The sequence below is a fragment of the Gossypium hirsutum genome, chromosome A13 (assembly GCF_007990345.1).
Source record: "Gossypium hirsutum isolate 1008001.06 chromosome A13, Gossypium_hirsutum_v2.1, whole genome shotgun sequence".
NCBI classification, from domain to species: domain Eukaryota; kingdom Viridiplantae; phylum Streptophyta; class Magnoliopsida; order Malvales; family Malvaceae; genus Gossypium; species Gossypium hirsutum.
The window spans coordinates 73,580,590-73,598,360 of record NC_053436.1 but is presented as its reverse complement, the minus strand read 5'-3'; the positions used below and the strand labels follow the sequence as shown (position 1 = coordinate 73,598,360).

General features: G+C 28.4%; 1 protein-coding gene and 1 long non-coding RNA gene across 3 annotated transcripts; one reads left to right on the top strand and one right to left on the bottom strand.

Moving 5' to 3' along the window:
- Positions 1-7,548: 7,548 nt before the first annotated feature.
- On the bottom strand, positions 7,549-12,675 carry LOC107893599 (uncharacterized). 2 transcript variants are annotated; one of them, XR_005908130.1, is made up of 6 exons: positions 12,323-12,675; positions 9,805-9,941; positions 9,207-9,315; positions 8,733-9,124; positions 7,908-8,005; positions 7,549-7,773 (listed from the first exon to the last, which is right to left on the bottom strand). It is a non-coding gene; the product is annotated as an uncharacterized lncRNA (long non-coding RNA). The 2 variants fall into 2 exon arrangements; XR_001682884.2 differs by having other exon boundaries at positions 8,733-8,812; positions 12,323-12,668.
- A 2,952-nt stretch (positions 12,676-15,627) lies between these two features.
- LOC121212763 (uncharacterized N-acetyltransferase p20) lies at positions 15,628-16,410 on the top strand. The gene has a single exon (XM_041086210.1). It carries the CDS (start codon positions 15,670-15,672, stop codon positions 16,198-16,200), a length of 531 nt encoding a protein of 176 aa, XP_040942144.1. The 5' UTR covers positions 15,628-15,669; the 3' UTR covers positions 16,201-16,410.
- Positions 16,411-17,771: the final 1,361 nt, after the last annotated feature.

Here is a 17,771-nt window from a genome sequence, read left to right as displayed (position 1 = left end):
TGAAACAAACAAATATTATTTCAATATTTGATAATACAAAATTAGTTGAAAGTTTCAGAAGAGCTAATATATCAATATTTAAAAAGTAAAAAATTTGTGATTGTTAATGCATTGGTTTTAAAAGATATTCATTATAATGGATATTATATTGTGATTATGAATGAAGAAAATATTATATTTCATATGAATCACTATTGCTAAAAATATATATTTGAAAAGATGGAAAAAAGGGAGGATTGAGTTATTGATTACTCTTATTATTAAATTGAATTAATTGCGACTATCTTTGTGATCTTTTGTCATCATTCCCATTAAGGAGTTGAAAGCAAAATATTTGAATGTGAAAGATCTACTTATGAGTAATAGAATATGGTAATTTTATCTAAAGCTCATTATGGTTGGATACACCTGAAGTTGCAATTTAAAAAAAAAAACTATGAATATAACTCTACAGAATTCAGAATAAGTTCTCAACGAAAATTACGTGGAAAAATATTATTGATAAGAACTTGCAAGAGAGAAAATTTATGTATGAAAAATCATTGGTTATATACATGTTGTACACCTAGAAAATAAGATACACCCTCAAAGTTTGCTATTAATAGATTTTGATTGGATTCAAAGTCTACTACTGAAGTTTAATTTGCTTACTTCTTGATAAAATCGTCAAGACTCAACGCAGAAAAAAAGGGTATATATTTAAATATTAAATCGACTTGATATATGGTTTAAATATTTGATATGGTCTTCTTTTTTAAGTTTTGATTACATGGGTTACATATTGTTTTAAGCATCTCATTTGTTCATGAAGATAAATATTAACAAATTTATTTATGTCGCTATAGTAGGGTTTATAATTAAATAATAAATTTGATTAAAACATATCTAGTATGCAAATTTGTGTTAATAAACCAATGAATTTTATGGTTATTCGGATTTGATTCAATTCAAAGAATTGTTAAAGGTAGTAGTTCATACGTTTTATATTATTCCATGTGTAAATTATTTACAAAAATGACATGAGCAATTGTAAATGAAAAGTTCTATGAGCATGAATGGTTGGATTTTGAATTAAATTTTATGCATGTTTAAAATGATGGTTATGAAAGAAAAAAATTACTAGCTTTTCATTATGTCGTATTTTTATGTTTGAGATGTGATTTTTATTGATATGTTTAATTTAGGCTTGTTTCTATACATGACCTAGGCAGTTATTCTTGGTAGTTAACTGATTATACAAAACTCTTGTTAAAAGGGTTTTAAAAGTATTCCTTGATGTGAGAATCATACCATTAGACCAAATGTCATGCATTTGAAGATTTTGACATATTCCTTGAAGCGAATATTGCATATAATTATTTAAAAATTATATTTATTGACTTAGTGGCATTATAGACTTCACATTGATTTAGACATTTCTAGCAGTAAATATCAAAATAGTATTTACATATGGATACAAAGTAAAATGAATGATAGTAAAAGTATCAATTTGTTATAATTTCGTACAATTGAAATGCATATTAAAGTAAACCAGAAGTTTACTAATACAAATACATTTACTGCTTGGCGTGACCAATTAGACCATCCTGGATCATATATGATGCCAAAATTAATTGAGAATTCACATGGACATTCATTAAAGAATTAGAATATTCTTTAATTTAAAGAATTCTCATTTTTTGTTTATTCTAAATGAAAATTGATTATTAGAAACTCACTAGCTAAAGTTGAGATTTAATGTCTTATATTTCTGAAATGAATATGGGCTCATTCATCCACAATATGGATGGTTTTGATATTATATGATTTTCGTAGATGGATCTACAAAATAATCACATATGTGTTATCAACTTGCAACCTGTCGTTTGCAAGATTGCTTATTCAAATAATTAATTTCAGATCATGCAATTAAGACAATTCATCTTGCTAATACTGATGAGTTTATATCACAGTCTTTTATTGATTGAGTTTGAAAAACTTTTGTAAAAGTTTTTTTTATTTAAGTGTATAATGGCTTAGAGAAATTATTGATTGAACACCTCTTATTAATGTCTAAATCATTACTTATGAGAACTAAACTTCCTATTTCAACATGAGATTATGTTGATTTACATGTTGTACATATCAAGCCAATAAGTTATAAATAATCCACATTTCAATTGGTTTTGGTCAAGAGCTAAATATTTATCATCTTTGAATTTTTGTATATGCGTATATGTTCCAATTGCTCCAACACAATGCACAAAGATGTGAATCCTCAAAGAAAGTTGAGAATATATATTAATTATAAGTCTCCTTGTATTATTAGATGTTTTGAATGTATTGAAGATTCAATTGTGACATGATTTGTGATTACTATTTTGATTCAATAGTTTTTCCGACATTAGGAGGAGAGAATTAATATCTTGTAATGAGTTAGGGGGAGAGTAATTTGAACCAGAAGTTCAACAAGGATAACTCATTACAAGTTTCAAATTTGAAAATTCTCATAAAAGAAAATAATAAATCTAGATGGTCATATAGTGAAGGCGGGTGCTCCAAAAGAGACCCAAGACATTACTAATAAGTAAAACTCCAAAAGAGATTCAGGTATATAAAACTGAAGATTAAAATAGTGAAAATAAGAGATCTTGACAAGTTATGTCAATTCGAGAAAATGTCGAACCGATAATAAAAGTGGTCAACAATGGTTTTGCATGCAATATTATTGTTGAAATAATGAAATAAAAGGAGGATCTTGAATAAATCTATTGAGAAATATAGATTGGAATAGATTGTTCAAAACAGAAAGACGCAACTCAAGTACAATTAAATTCGTAAAGTTTTCGGACCAGTAGTCCAAATACCTAAAGGTATAAAGCCAGTAAAGGTACAAATGAAGTAGTTTTGCAAAAGTGGAATAAAAATATGAAGTTTTTCGCTAAGGCCTGGCATTGGTTATGAAAAGATACAATATTCTTTTGTAGTGGATACAATAACCTTTAGATATATTATTAAACTAGCAGTTCATAAATGATTTAACTTGCTTCTAATGGTTGTTGTTACAACCTTTTATGAATCACTGTACAGTAAATTTTATATTAAAATCTTTGAAGGATTTAAAATGCCAGAAACATATTGAAATTCTCGAGAAATTGTTCATTTATATGAATTGAAATAATTAAATATATATGATAAATTTTACATAGTCAATAGTAGTTGAAAGAGGATTATAAAATGATCCAAAATACCTATTTGTATTTTTATAGAAGAATCATGATTAAAGTTTATTATGATTATTGTTGAAATTCCTGAAGAGATCAAAATATATTTTCCCCAATTTTTTTCCTCACTTATGACTTTCAAAAGAATATTGATATAAATGCTTAGCAAATACGTTCAAATGGTCATTTGAAAAGCTAGTATTCAAGACTAAATACATAGAATATGAGATATTATGTGATGTTTTCATGAGAGGGAGTAAATACGCGCTATACTCTTTTTCCCTTAACCGAGGTTTTGTCCCACTGGGTTTTCTTAGTAAGGTCTTTAATGAGGCAGCATATTATGTATATTATAGATATGTATACTCTTTTTTCTTCACTGGGAATTTTTTTTCCCATTGCGTTTTTATCTTAGTAAGGTTTTAACGAGACACATTATCTACCAATGGACATCCAAGGGGGAGTGTTATAAATATCTTATTAAGTAAATGCCGATCAAGTCAAGATAATTTTTGATGTACTTTAAATTTTAATAGTTATTAGAAGTAGATATCTATTTCATTTATACTTCTTATGCCTATACATAGAGACTTTGGAGAAGCTTTGTAAATATTCTGATTGATCAATAAAATACGCTCTCTCTTTTGCTCTCTCGTTTTCTTTGTTTTTACTCTTTGCCTATTTATATTATAACAATATAATATTTATCAAGATAAATATTAAATTTAATTTAATATTATAGAATGTTGATCTACAAGATAAACATTAAATTAAATTTAATATTAAGATAACCACTTTAATATTAAATTAATAAAATACTATTAAGATAAGTATTAAATTAAATTTAATATTAAACTATTAAAATAATATTATTTTTAAAATAGTTAATTTAAAATCAAATTCTCTGGTAGAGTCCCAATAGGAGTGTAACTCTTCCACTACTCAACCACCGAAGACCAACCATTGCTAGCCACTAAGACACCGTCGCCGTAGTTGCCTGCACCGCCGTGTCCAGTGATGCAAGTGCGACACCCTTACTGCACCCCGAGCTAGTTTGACTACTATCGGCTTGATCCGAGTCAGTGACAATCCGACCGGTCCAGTTTAGCCACCGGTTGGACTATCGGCCCGATTTCACATATCGGACCCGATTTGACCAAATTTTGGGTCTTGGTCTCATTTTGGGCTCCCGGGCCTAATTTACAATCTCAAGCCCAATTTTCAAGTTCAATTACCTATTAGGCCAATTGTCTGACTTGAAAATTAATTTCCAAAAATATAATATTAATTTTAATTAATTTGATTAATTTAATTTTACTTGATCAAAATTAATTTTTCCAAAAATCACTTAGGAAAATTAATGTTTAAAGAAAATTCTTTAATCAAATTCTCTAGTTGAATAATTCTTATGATCACCTAATTAATTTCCATATTGAATAAATCGACTCAATAAATTATTTCCAAAGTCGTAGAATTTTCTTCTAATTCAAATACAGTCCGATTGAGCTTTTGTTGAGCTAGGGAGGAACCAATCGAACATATTCAATTAGGCTCTAGTAATTGTAATTATGTCCAGAAGTATCGTTCCGATAATTCGCAATTACTTAATCATGGAGTCAGTCAACAAGAAGTACCATGATTGAAAACTCCTTATTGTACACTCTTTACGAAAATAATTCATCCAATTATTTTGTCCAATGACCTCATCATATGTGTGTTACACTCATATGATATTCTTGATTCCTTTGAGTTAAATCTGTTCACTCAATAAAATCCTATTTTATCTCATTGTGACCATTGTGTCTTCTTAATAATTAATATGATCATTGTCAACAAATGACTGTGATAAATTGCTCGCTCGAGAACAAGTAACCCGTGGTCATGTTCCATATTTATCAATCCACACAATGCCAATGAGAGGATATCAGTAACTCTTTAATTGAGCTATGAATTTCACTATTGCTAGTAAAGTCATACCATACACAAGTCATGTATTCAACATACTGGCTATGGGCTCAATCATCTTTACATCATTAGCCTCCACTTATATCAAAGCACATGAGTTGCATACGCATTGTTAATGACTAACTCAGGATTTAGGTAAATCTCATCATGAACGTCAGAAGTGAATTAATTCACAAATAGATTTAGAATTAATTCATCTTGGGTCTAGTCTAATGTATCATTCTACTAATGAATACATCTATGCCTCTACCCGTGAAACCAACTGCATCGATAGTTAAGACTAGTCATCTCCCCAATTGGAATTGTAGACGACATAATAATCCTTCTCAGTATTTGATTCAAATGTTCAATTTGATTCTTTTATGGGATTAAAAATAATTTAGATTATCTACTGAAGCAAGTTGTTTTTCTCGCAATGTAAACATTCTTACAATGCCACTTATCTTCAATATTTGTTTGTCGCAATTTCTCTATGCATGCAAAATATGAAAAAAAATACAAAAGACATAATAATGCAATGTGAAATTAACTTTATTTATTTATTCATCATTCAAATAAATAGAAAACAGTTACATGTTTACTATAATATGAGCACATTTCCCAACATGTCAAACGTGCAAATGTTTGACTAGAAAATGCCACACCAAAAATATAGTAAATTAAATCAATGATGTCCGCAAGTATATGGGTCAAATTGTAAGATAGATGTGTGCAATGGAACACAGAGAAGTATTTTGAGGATTGTACCCAAAAGAGGACGAATTAAATTAGAAATCTAATTCTACAATAACAAGTCTAAATATTAATAATTAAAAATTATATTACGATAAACAATAAAAGAGATAACAAGCATAAACTAAATTAACTGAATTAAATAGATAGAAATAAACAAACCACTAAATCAAAAGAACATGCAGAAGATTAACTCATTTCAGTGGTTGTAATTAATTTCAGAATTTGGGTTTAAATGAAATTAACTATTAATTACTAATTAACTAATCAGCAGGTACTTGCTTATCTCCCAACCTCACTTTCCCCACCAGGATAAATTATGATTTACTTGACAAACTTGTCTTCTGACCTCATTTAACCTAGATTACTTCCTAAGGTCATCAATCCCAGGGTTTAGGCATACATAATTTAAAATCAGTTAATTCCTATTAAGAAACCCTTATTCATCCGTTGACTACTCCCACATCCACTTGTTAATCTCCTTATAGACTTAGCCTCCCATGGATCTAGATTCCATAACTCTTAGCTTTAATTTAAATAAGTAAAAGAACACAAATAAACTAAATTAAGAGACAGGGTAAGATATTGCTCAATTGATTAAATCGAATATGCTCGGAGTTGCATAATCTCTTGAGAGCTAACTAGTCTTGATGTTTGCAAAAGAACAATAAAATAAAACTGCTGAATACTTCAATAGAAAAGACTTAGGTTCAAGCTGAACTACTTAGGTTCAAGCTGAACCTAGTCGAAAAGAACTAAGTATTTAGAAACTAAAAATACAAATGAAATAAAACCTAAATCTACTAACTATGGCTCTTAAAGGCTCGCCAACATATTAGTAATACCTTTCTATTTATATTGATGTTTAGAAACTTTAATTAGGTTTATTACAAGCCATAATCTCGAAAATTATTGATTATGCAGATAGTTTTAACCTTGTCGATTCTAGTGTCCCATGTTCAGACTTGTGTCGCGACACAACCAAGGTGTCCTGCGACACAATATCGATATTTTGATCTTAGAGTTCTGGTTTCACGTGTTGCGTCTTAGGAAACTTGTGCTACACTCGAGTGTCATCCATAAGGTTGTTGGGTTGCTAAATACATACTACAAGAAAACAGACTTTCAATGGCGCTTTTTTGGGCCTTTAGCGGCATTTTTAAACGCCACTAAAACTATTTGCGGCGCTTGTAAAAACACCGCAAAAAACGCCGCTATAGGAAACGCCGCAAAAGTTTGCGGCGTTTATCCAAAAAAGTGCCGCTAAAAGTCATGACTTTTAGCAGCGTTTGTAGGAAAAGCGCTACTAAAAGTCATGGCTTTTAGCGGCGTTTAGCGGTGCTTTTCCTATAAACGCCGCTATAAAATGGACCTTTAGCGGTGCTTTTCTCACAAACGCTGCTAAAAAACATTACCTTTAAAAAAATTTATTTTAATTAAATAATATTTATTTCTATGATAAATATTATATTATGTTTAATTTTTAAATTTTGAACTTTAAACTATATACTTTTAAGGATAAATAAAAAGTATTAATTAAATTAAATTTTCTATTAAAATTTAAACTTCAAAACTAAATATAAAAATTAATGAATTTAAATTAACGAAACAAGAACATTGATCAAGTTAAAAAAAGACAATGAAGAAATTAAGGGTCAAACATTAGCTCCAATAAATGTTCAAAATATAAGACAGCTACATTCAAATAGAAACTAAATAACAACTAAAGCATCCAATGGAACATAATTTCACTCTTCATAACTAAATGTTTCCTCATAAACATGGCTTCATCCAAAACAAAACTTCATACCATTACAATTTGCCTTTTAAGCAGAAGCTGCTGCAACCTTCTTTCTTGGTGCTGCTTCAGTACCTATACATCACCCCCAATAAAAAATAAGAACATTTTGAAAGAAAAAAAAACCCAAAATTTCTTACAAGAACAGAAATATGCAATGGAACTAAAATCGGAAAGCAATGAGCCTAAGGACATTAGCATTTTCCTACCTTCCCTGAAACCTGTCCTGAACTTGCGAGGAACGTGGCGAAGATACCTCTATACACCGGTGATGGAGATGTTTAGCTCATCTAATTGAAACCAACAGCTAGAAACACAAATAATCACACAAGTTAAAAAACCCAAAATAAGTACTTAAACACTTCAATTTGCAACATTTAAGCACTTCAATTTACAACATTTAAACACTTCAATTTGTAGCACTTTAACACTTCAATTTGTATCACTTTAACATCTAAATTAACAACATTTATACACTTCAATTACAGCGATAAAACATCTCAATGTCCAGCAACTAAACACTACAATTTTCAGTACTTAAACACTTCAATTTGCAACATTTAAGCACTTCAATTTACAGCATTTAAACACTTCAATTTACAGCATTCAAACACTTCAATCTGTAGCACTTTAACACTTCAATTTACAGCATTTAAACACTCAATTTATAGGATTCAAACACTTCAAATTGCAGCACTTTAACACTTCAATTTATAGCATTAAAACACTTCAATTTGCAGCACTTTAACATTTCAATTAACAACATTTAAACACTTCAATTTACAGCATTCAAACACTTCAATTTGCAGCACTTTAACACTTCAATTTACAGCATTAAAACAATTCAATTTGTAGCACTTTAACATTTCAATTAACAACATTTATACTCCTCAATTACAACGATAAAACATCTCAATTTCCAGCAACTAAACACTTCAATTTGCAGTACTTAAACACTTCAATTTGCAACATTTACTACTAATATATAATTTGAGGATTCATTAACCAAGAAAAGGAAGGAAAAATATTCTTACTGCCATGGAATATCGCCTGCAATCAGCCATTCTCCTTCTTTGTCCTGGTAGGTGAGAATATAATCATCTTCATCACATTTCTTGTGTGTTCATGACATGAAAAAGAAAAAAGCAAGCTGAATATTGAGATTTTTGGTATTCTTTTATCTTTTGAGGAATTTATGTATATAATCAACAACTTTACCTTTGGCTAACATGGTGATCAGGGAGTGATTTAAAATAAAAATCATGAAAATCATTTACAATAAGGAAAATAATGTTTTAGTATATATATTGTTGGAGTGATTTAAACCTTTTTGGATTTTATGCATTTAAAGACAGAATCAAGTTGTTGCTCCAAATTTTGAAGCTCTCTCAGACTCAAATTTTAGATATCTTCTCCTTCGTAATGCCTAGAAATATAATTAATTATTTATTAAAAGAGAAAGATGCATGCCTTGAATGTATCTGAAATTTGAAGCCATTGCGGGGTACCTCAGGTTTCTTTGTAAAGTCTGCATTCTAGCTTTAAGTTTTGCATGTTCCCAGGTCTAGTTTCCCTGTAAAAGAACATATATGTTCTTTCTTGGTGCTGCTTCAGTACCTATACATCACCCCCAATAAAAATAAGAACATTTTGAAAGAAAAAAAAAACCCAAAATTTTGTATTAGATTCCAAATCCACTGAATACTACTTCAAAATTCATGCTTTTTTACGCATAATGCACATGTTTAAAATTAAGTCGTAAAGTAATCCCCAGTAGTTATAAAGAAATATCACTGGCCATGGAACTAAAATGGCATTCGTCACCTTCAACAGCCTGTGCCATAAATCTTTTATGGAGTGCAAGTAGAAAAATAGCCACATCATGTATCATTTATCATAGATATGTGCACACACACAAATCAGAGTGTAAGTGCTGGAAAATTTTTAAAACCTTACATTATCAAATTAGAACTAATTAAACAAATATGGAAAAGAAAATAAATGATCGTAAAAATACGGGGCTGGCTTCATTAACTATCTCACCTTGATTCATGAGGGTGCACACATCACCTCATCATGAAAAGTTATATATATTAAATAATTTACCTTGTTTTATCTGATAGAATCATAGTTCGCAATAGTGCAATGTTGATCATATCCATCACTTCATCTATGTTGCAATCTGAGCCAATCCTTGTATCAACCAATTCCAACAAGTTCCCATTCTCCTTCAAAACATGAGCCTATAAAACACACAAATTTAATTGCCACATTCAAATTCATTAGATAAAAAAATGAAACTTAAACTGAAAAATGCATAAACTTTCTTTGTCATGTATATAAAGTACTTGTGTTTGGTATATGTGATATGTGTTTGACATTCTATAGTATAATCCTTCATATGTATAATCGCTTTTATTAAAAGGTTTCCAATGAACCCTTGAAGAGTAGGACCGTATGAATTCCTTCATTAAGGACTATTAGTTAAAAATGCCAAAAAATGGCCAACAGACACCAGTTCTTCAGGTTCAGTTATTAATCCAAGCCTAACATCACTTGATAGCAAGCTAAAAGGATTAAACATACACCAAGTACGTAATGAGCTAATGGTCCAAGTCTGTCACCAGGAAACTATAGTGTTATCCATAACTACAAATGAATTTCCACATGCCAACATTCTAGAAACTCACACGCATGACCTGTTTCCTTCTAAAAGATATAAAATTAATTAATAATTAAGCGGAAAAGGGCTCTTTAGCTCGAGGAATGTCAAGCTTCTGAAACATGAAATGAGGAACGCCCTTAAACACTGAAATACAAGTTGACAACTAAGCACATGTTGTAGCAGGATTCATCAATCAAATGAGCTAGCAGTCTTCTAGCATAGGCTCGAACAGAAACATTCAAGAACTTTACATGAAAATTCAACAATGGAATTAGATTAATAAAAGACTCCAATGCAACAACAGTATCAAAGAGAGAGCTTTTTTCATTTAAAAGAATGCCTGGCTAGCATTTCTAAAGCAAACTTAAACAACTGTCCTAATCATGATGGTAACCATGTCCTCCATGATTATCATTTTTCAACTCTCATCAATATAAGTTTTTTGCTCTACACCTCTTCACAGACAATCTAGTCTCAACTTCATAAAACTGATCCATATTAAACAGGTACATCAATAATTTATGATAAAACAGGCAGAACATGAGAAATATAAATCACACATAAATTTGTACATCCATGATGCTTATCTAATCTAAAATGTAAGTGCTATTCAGGATGCATATATATATATATATCAATATAAATGAAAGAAATATGCTCATGCAACATATAGCTATAGTAAGGGTGTGTTCTCCATTGCTTTTGGGATGAACTTTTTCTAAAAAAAGTGTTTTTCTCTTAAAAGCAATGAAGAACACATATCATTGGGGTAACTTTTTTAACTTTTGGGATGAGCTTTTTTAGAGATGAAAAAGCAGTAAATTTTAGCTTTTTCAGCCAAAAAGCACTTTTGGCTGTTATTTTATCTTTTTAACCTTACTTTTTGACTTAAAATGTATTTGATGCTATTATTTTGTGTTCTCTTTCTTGATTATTTAATATGAGTTTTACAAATGTGTTAAAAGTATTAATTAAAAATAAAAAATATTTTTTAAAATAATACAATTGTGTCAATATCTAATTACAAATATTTAATTATTATATTTAAATATTTAAATATAGTTTATATATTCTAATTAAATTTAATAAATAATTAATATTAATTATTTAGAAATATTTAAAATTAATATTATATATTAAAATATTAACAATAAGTTATAATAAATTATTTTTTATATTTTTACTAAAATATCATAATATTAACTAATTTGAACATTATTTAAATACATATTTGTTACTTTATAATATCATGTCTAAAATAGACATTTTACCTATTTTTTAACAGCAATATCAAACACTTAAATTTTTCCAAAACACTTCTCAAAAGTACTTCTCAAAAACACTTTTCCACAACACTTTTCAAAAGCAATGAAGAACTGGCCCTAAATCCTTGACCTTCCATGAGAGTGCTAAAGTATAATTAAAATGAAACAATTGAAATATCTACAAAAAAAAAAGGGGGGGTAGGGTAACATGACAAAGTTGATAATCTACAATGAGATCAACTTAGACTAAATGTTTATTTTTAATGCTATCAAATTCCTTGTATCATAAACAAGCAGACCCTTCATCACAATAAACTTTTTTCTTAGTCCATTCTCTTATAAAGTTTTCCCTTTTACTTTCTAGTTTCTTTTGAGCTTGATCACAGAATTAATTTTTTTCAATACTAAACCCTAAAGGCTAGAACTTTCCAATTTAAGTAAAACATAATAAGCAAAAAGAAAGGGGAAAAAAGCAGATCCTTAAGCAAAAAAGCGAAGGAAGAGTAAGAAAAAGACATACCAGCCTTGCAAGAAAAAAATCGCAGAAAAACCCTAAAAACTAAACCAAGATGAATATCATAAAATAAACTGAAATTTCAATCAAACAAAATTTAAAAAAAAAAGTGAACAATTTAAAAAAAAGAAAACCCTAGAGCTTGTAATCAAAGAATGTGAGTATATAGAAATAATATACCTTCAATGAATCACAAACAAGATTCGATGGCGGAGGCTATACTTTTTTTTAAGCAAATAATTAAAATTTTTCTTTAAATTAGGGATACAAAATTTGGCTTTTTATTTAAGTAATTTTGATTGAAAGCTCCAAATCGAAGGTGGGAAAGTGAATTCAGTGCAAAAATGAAAAGAAGTAGCTATGGTGGGTGAATTCAGTGCAATGAAATGAAAAGTAAAAAGAAGTGTGATGTAGGTGTATTGACTTGGTGTTGCTGGAAATGGGAAATTTGGGGGCAAATTTTGAGAATAAAAGGAGATGAGAAGAAGAGGGAGTAACGAGCGGGTAACCAAAAAAAATAGGTTGTGAATGGGATTTTGATTTCCCGTTTTTTATTTTTTGGTATAAAAATAATGATTTCTCGTTTTTTATTTCACTAAAGCTCGATTTTTTACGGCGTTTTTACTAAAAACGCCATTATAGTTCAACTTTTTGTGGCGTTTTACCCAAAAACGTCACTATTACTCAATTTTGATTTTTTTCATTTTTAAAATATTTTTTCTATTTTTTTTCAAAATTTTTGTGCTGAGATTATCATTTTTTGGATTTTTTTTAATTTTAAATATTGAACTTTTTAACTGAAATATGGACTAAAATATTAAATATTAAATTTTTAAGTTTTTATTTTTTATTTTTTATTTTTAAATTTTATTTTGGAGATTTTTATAATTTTTAAATTAATATATAAAATATAAAAGAAAACTTTAACAGAAATAAAATGGAATCGATGAATTAAAAAAGAAAACTTTAATCATACATATTTTAAAAAATAAATACATCAATATATTTTTATATTGAATAAATATAAATATTTATGTATGCAATATATAAATATAAAATGATGTTATATCAATAACTGTGTTAATAATTTACAAGAACTAGATTAAATTAAAGTTCATGTATACAATTGCACACTAAACCATTGTTCATGTATGCTTTTGGGATTTAACCCGTTTTGATATATATTTTTTTAAAATAATAATTTATATTTATCTTATTTAGATTTATATTATAAAAAAATCCAAGATACACAAGTTAAGTAGTTCACCATATTTACCCCTAGACACTAAAAATTAAATCCTAAAACCCAAACATCAAACCCGAAATCCGAGACCATAAACTCTAAATCTTAAACCATAAACCTACACCATAATCTTAAACCCTAAACTATATACCCTAAACCATAAACCCTTAATTATAATGATAATTAATTCAATATTTTAAAATTAATACTATCTCTTTAATAATTATATAAGAAAATATTTATCATATAAATTAAAAAACACTAATTAATCTAAACCCTAAACTCCTAATCCCTAAACATTAAACCCTAAATCCTAAAACATAAACCCTAAACCATATGAACCCTTTACCATTAACCCCTAACACCTAAACCTTAAACCATAGCCCTTAAACCATAATCCCTAAACCCATAATCCATAAACCTTAAAATAGTAACTCATAAACATTAAACCCTTAACCATATATCGTAAACCCTAAACTATAATGATAATTAATTCAATATTTTAAATTTAATACTATCTCTTTTACAATTATATAAGAAAATATTTAACATATAAATTAAGAAACAATTAGTCATATACCAAAAATCTTTAAAATTATTTTAAATAATAGTATTTTAAATTTTTTCATTTTTTGTGGCATTTTTTAAAAAGTGCCGTTAAAGCCACTAAAAGCTCAATACATAACGATGGCGTTTTGCAAAATTCTTTTGCGGCGTTTTCTAAAAAGCGCCGCTAAAGCCACTAAAGGCTCAACACAAAATGACGGCGTTGTGTTAATTTTTTTTGCAGCATTTTAAGATCAAGCATTAGCGGCGTTTTCTAAAAAGCACCGCTAAAGGTGTACATATGGAGGCGTTTTTAAAAAAACACCGCTAATACTTGATCTTTAGCAGCTTTTTTAAAAAGCGCCGCTAATACTCGATCTTTAGCGGGTTTTTCATTCAAACGCCGCTAAAAACGCCGCTAAAAGTCTGTTTTCTTGTAGTGACACCTCCTGCACACTAAATTAAGCATATTAAAACTACCTAAGGCATGTATTGGCCTAATAGGTCAACTAACATCAATTCTTGAGTAAAAAAGCTTATTTTGCACATAATTGAATCTAAACTACGAAAGCTGAAAATGCAATAATTAGATATAAAAGGACCAGAAAGCAAGTTCATTAAATGTCGAAATGTACTAAAACTACCACCACATTTGGCGGCAAGTTACCCTGATTTTAACTATTATTAATAATTAATATTTTTTATGTTTAATATAACATTTGGTATCTAAACTTGGCATTGTTTCTTTATTTGGCACCTAATTTTTTTTTGTTCTGATCTAGTACATAGACTTGATACTTTCTCCTAATTTGGTACCTAAGCTATATTTTTTATTTGATTTGGTACATAAACTTATCAAATGTTATACAAATTACCCAAAACACTAATGGTGTTGAGTTTTTATGAGGGGACAAAAATAGCTAATATATGATTGACATGTGGTAGATGACATGAAATTTAATGGTAGGAATGATTACATATATTTAGAGTTTCCTCTGTTTCACTAAACAATATGCTCAACTTTTACTTTTAATTGGAATTTTGATTACTTTGACTGTTAATGGCAGAAACGATTCAAGAGTGACCGCATACTTAAAGCATGGCTTGATTTTCATAAAACTCTCAATTCCACAAAAAATGTCGTCAATATTAGAGGAAATATGTGTTCAAAAATTCTAATTCGAGATATTCTTAATGAATGGATATTGAAGCGAAAAACAAGAGTTCTAAAAACCTCAATAAAAGAAATTCACAACGTAAATTAAAAAATAAATAAACAAATAAAACTTAAAAGTAATTACATATTTGTGTAGCATTTAACAAATTTAACTATTAAATTGAAAAAAAAAAGTTAAATACCAATTTAAGAAAAAAGTGTTAAATTCAAGTATCAAATTGGATAAAAAATAAATACAAAATTAAGAATAAAAATATCAAACTCAAATATCAAATTAAATAAAAAATATTTACACATTATATTTAGATACTAAATTGAAGAAAAAAATTAAATAATACTCTGAAGTAGCTTTAATTCCACCAATTATCTTGTTTCTATCCTTTAATAATTTAAATTAGGTCTATTCAATCAACCATTCAACTAATCAATGTCTTTTTCCCAAGAAATTTCGCGAGAGAATAAATAAATAAATAATGCTCTAAAGTAGCTTTAATTCCACCAAGTTAATATGATAAATAAGACCATCTTCACCTGTAGACTTACTTTGTAGTGTTTGGTTAGATGGAAGTTGACTTGTCAAAAATAACTCTTCGACCATTCAAGCTAGAAGACGCCGATGATTTCCTCTTGTTTGCAGGCGACGATCAAGTCACCAATTACCTTCGATGGCAAACACTGAGCTCAAAGCAAGAAGCTCTGGATCACATCAAGGATGTATGTATTCCCCATCCATGGCGTCGATCCATATGCAACGACAACTGTTCGATCGGCTTCATTTCGATCTTTCCGTTCTCCGGGGAAGAAGACAGGTTCAAGGCTAATATTGGATTCGGTGTTGCAGTCAAGTATTGGGGACATGGGATTGCAACGAAAGCAGTGAAAATGGCAGTGCCTCAGTTCTTTGTTGACTTCCCAGATGTGGTAAGGCTTGAAGCATTTATTGATGCACAAAATTTGGGTTCCCAAAGGGTTGTTGAAAAGACTGGGTTTCAAAAGGAAGGAATGTTAAGGAAATATGCATATATGAAGGGCAAATTAAGAGATATGTTTATATATAGTTTCTTATCAACTGATCTTCCTGCTAACCCATAAGAGCTTTCACTAGATGAAAATAGACCTCATGCATTTTCTTTTGTTTTATTTACTAGTATGGTTTGCTTCTTGATTTGAAATTTGAAAATATGTTAAAGTGTCGTATATTTAGAATTTAGCCTTGTTGTTTTTAATAATTTAGTAACTTTATTATTTTTTTTTGTATAATTTAACCCTGTTGTTTTGAAAATAAATCTCATGCATTTTTTTTGATACTGTTATTAAGAAAAATTGATGTTAGCATTTTGATTAAAATAATTAACAATATTAACTATATATTTAAATTAACTAATAATATTATAAAAGTAAAGAGACTTAATTATATAAAAAAGTTAAAGTATATAAATTAAATATCAAGTTTCAACATAGAATAGAGTCCATATTGAAAATTGGCCACTATCTTATATCCTAAAAAAGAAATAAGGAACATTAAAAAAAAGAGAAGTTAAGTGTTATTCTCTAAAACTTTTAAAACATTCAAATTATCTATAATTACATAAAAATTTAATAAAAAAATTAACAATAATTATTTTTTAGACTAATTAATAACATTATAAAAATATAAAAATAAATTTATATTATAAATTAAAATATATAAATGAAAGGCATAGTAGAGACATTAAAACCAAAATTTAACCATTTTCCATAAATAAATAAAAAAGCAGCATGGTTCTACACGTCTTAGCCAAAGGAAGGTCCTCTAAATATTTGTGTTCAAAAATATTTTATATTTAAATAAATTTTTTATGTAGTAATAATTTAAGACATTATATATTTATTTTATATTTGTATCATATATGTATTTGGACTATTGTCAAATTAAACCACATTACTGTTTAATTTATCCCTTTTAGGGTTATTTGCTTGAATATAGGAAATTTTTTTTACTTAAGGGTAGAAAAGCGAAAAAATAATTAAATCTTTCTATAAAGAATAGATTCAATTGAGTATTTAAATTTTAAAATTACATCAATTAAATCTCTCAACTAACTTTCTTTTTAATTGTATCTATTGTTAAATTAAGCTGACGTGACACTTAACAAGTGCCAACTGTTCATTTTTCTAATTCTGATAAATCCAGATGAATTAGTGACATTCTTTTATTTTGTTAAAATGAGTTAAACCTAAAAAGTACATAGATTTAAACCCAAATTACAAAAAAAAAACACCCTAAACCTATCATCACATAAAAAAGTTTGCCAATATTATTATTTTTACTTTTAACACCTTTCGTCCCACTCGATAATCGGATCTGAATTACAAAATGTTACATTCGTTACCAAAACAATTATAGTCAATTCACAATAAAATAATCATTCGCACATACAATTCAATGTTAAACTCATTCATTTCAAATTAAACAATCAAAATTAAGTCTTAATTGAACTTACGAAAATTCTTTTATTAATTCAAGCATAAAATAAGACCAAATTACAAAGATTTAAAATTTTAAGACTAACATCATGATATCGCTAAAACGATACGTCACATCACGACCTCAAACCATTTGATCACATACTCTTGATCAACCTTACAACAAGAACAATTGATAATTGAGACGTGGACCCTAT

Bases quoted from the DNA above. Each gene is read 5' to 3' on its own strand.
- LOC121212763 (XM_041086210.1), top strand. From the start codon at position 15,670: ATGGAAGTTGACTTGTCAAAAATAACTCTTCGACCATTCAAGCTAGAA.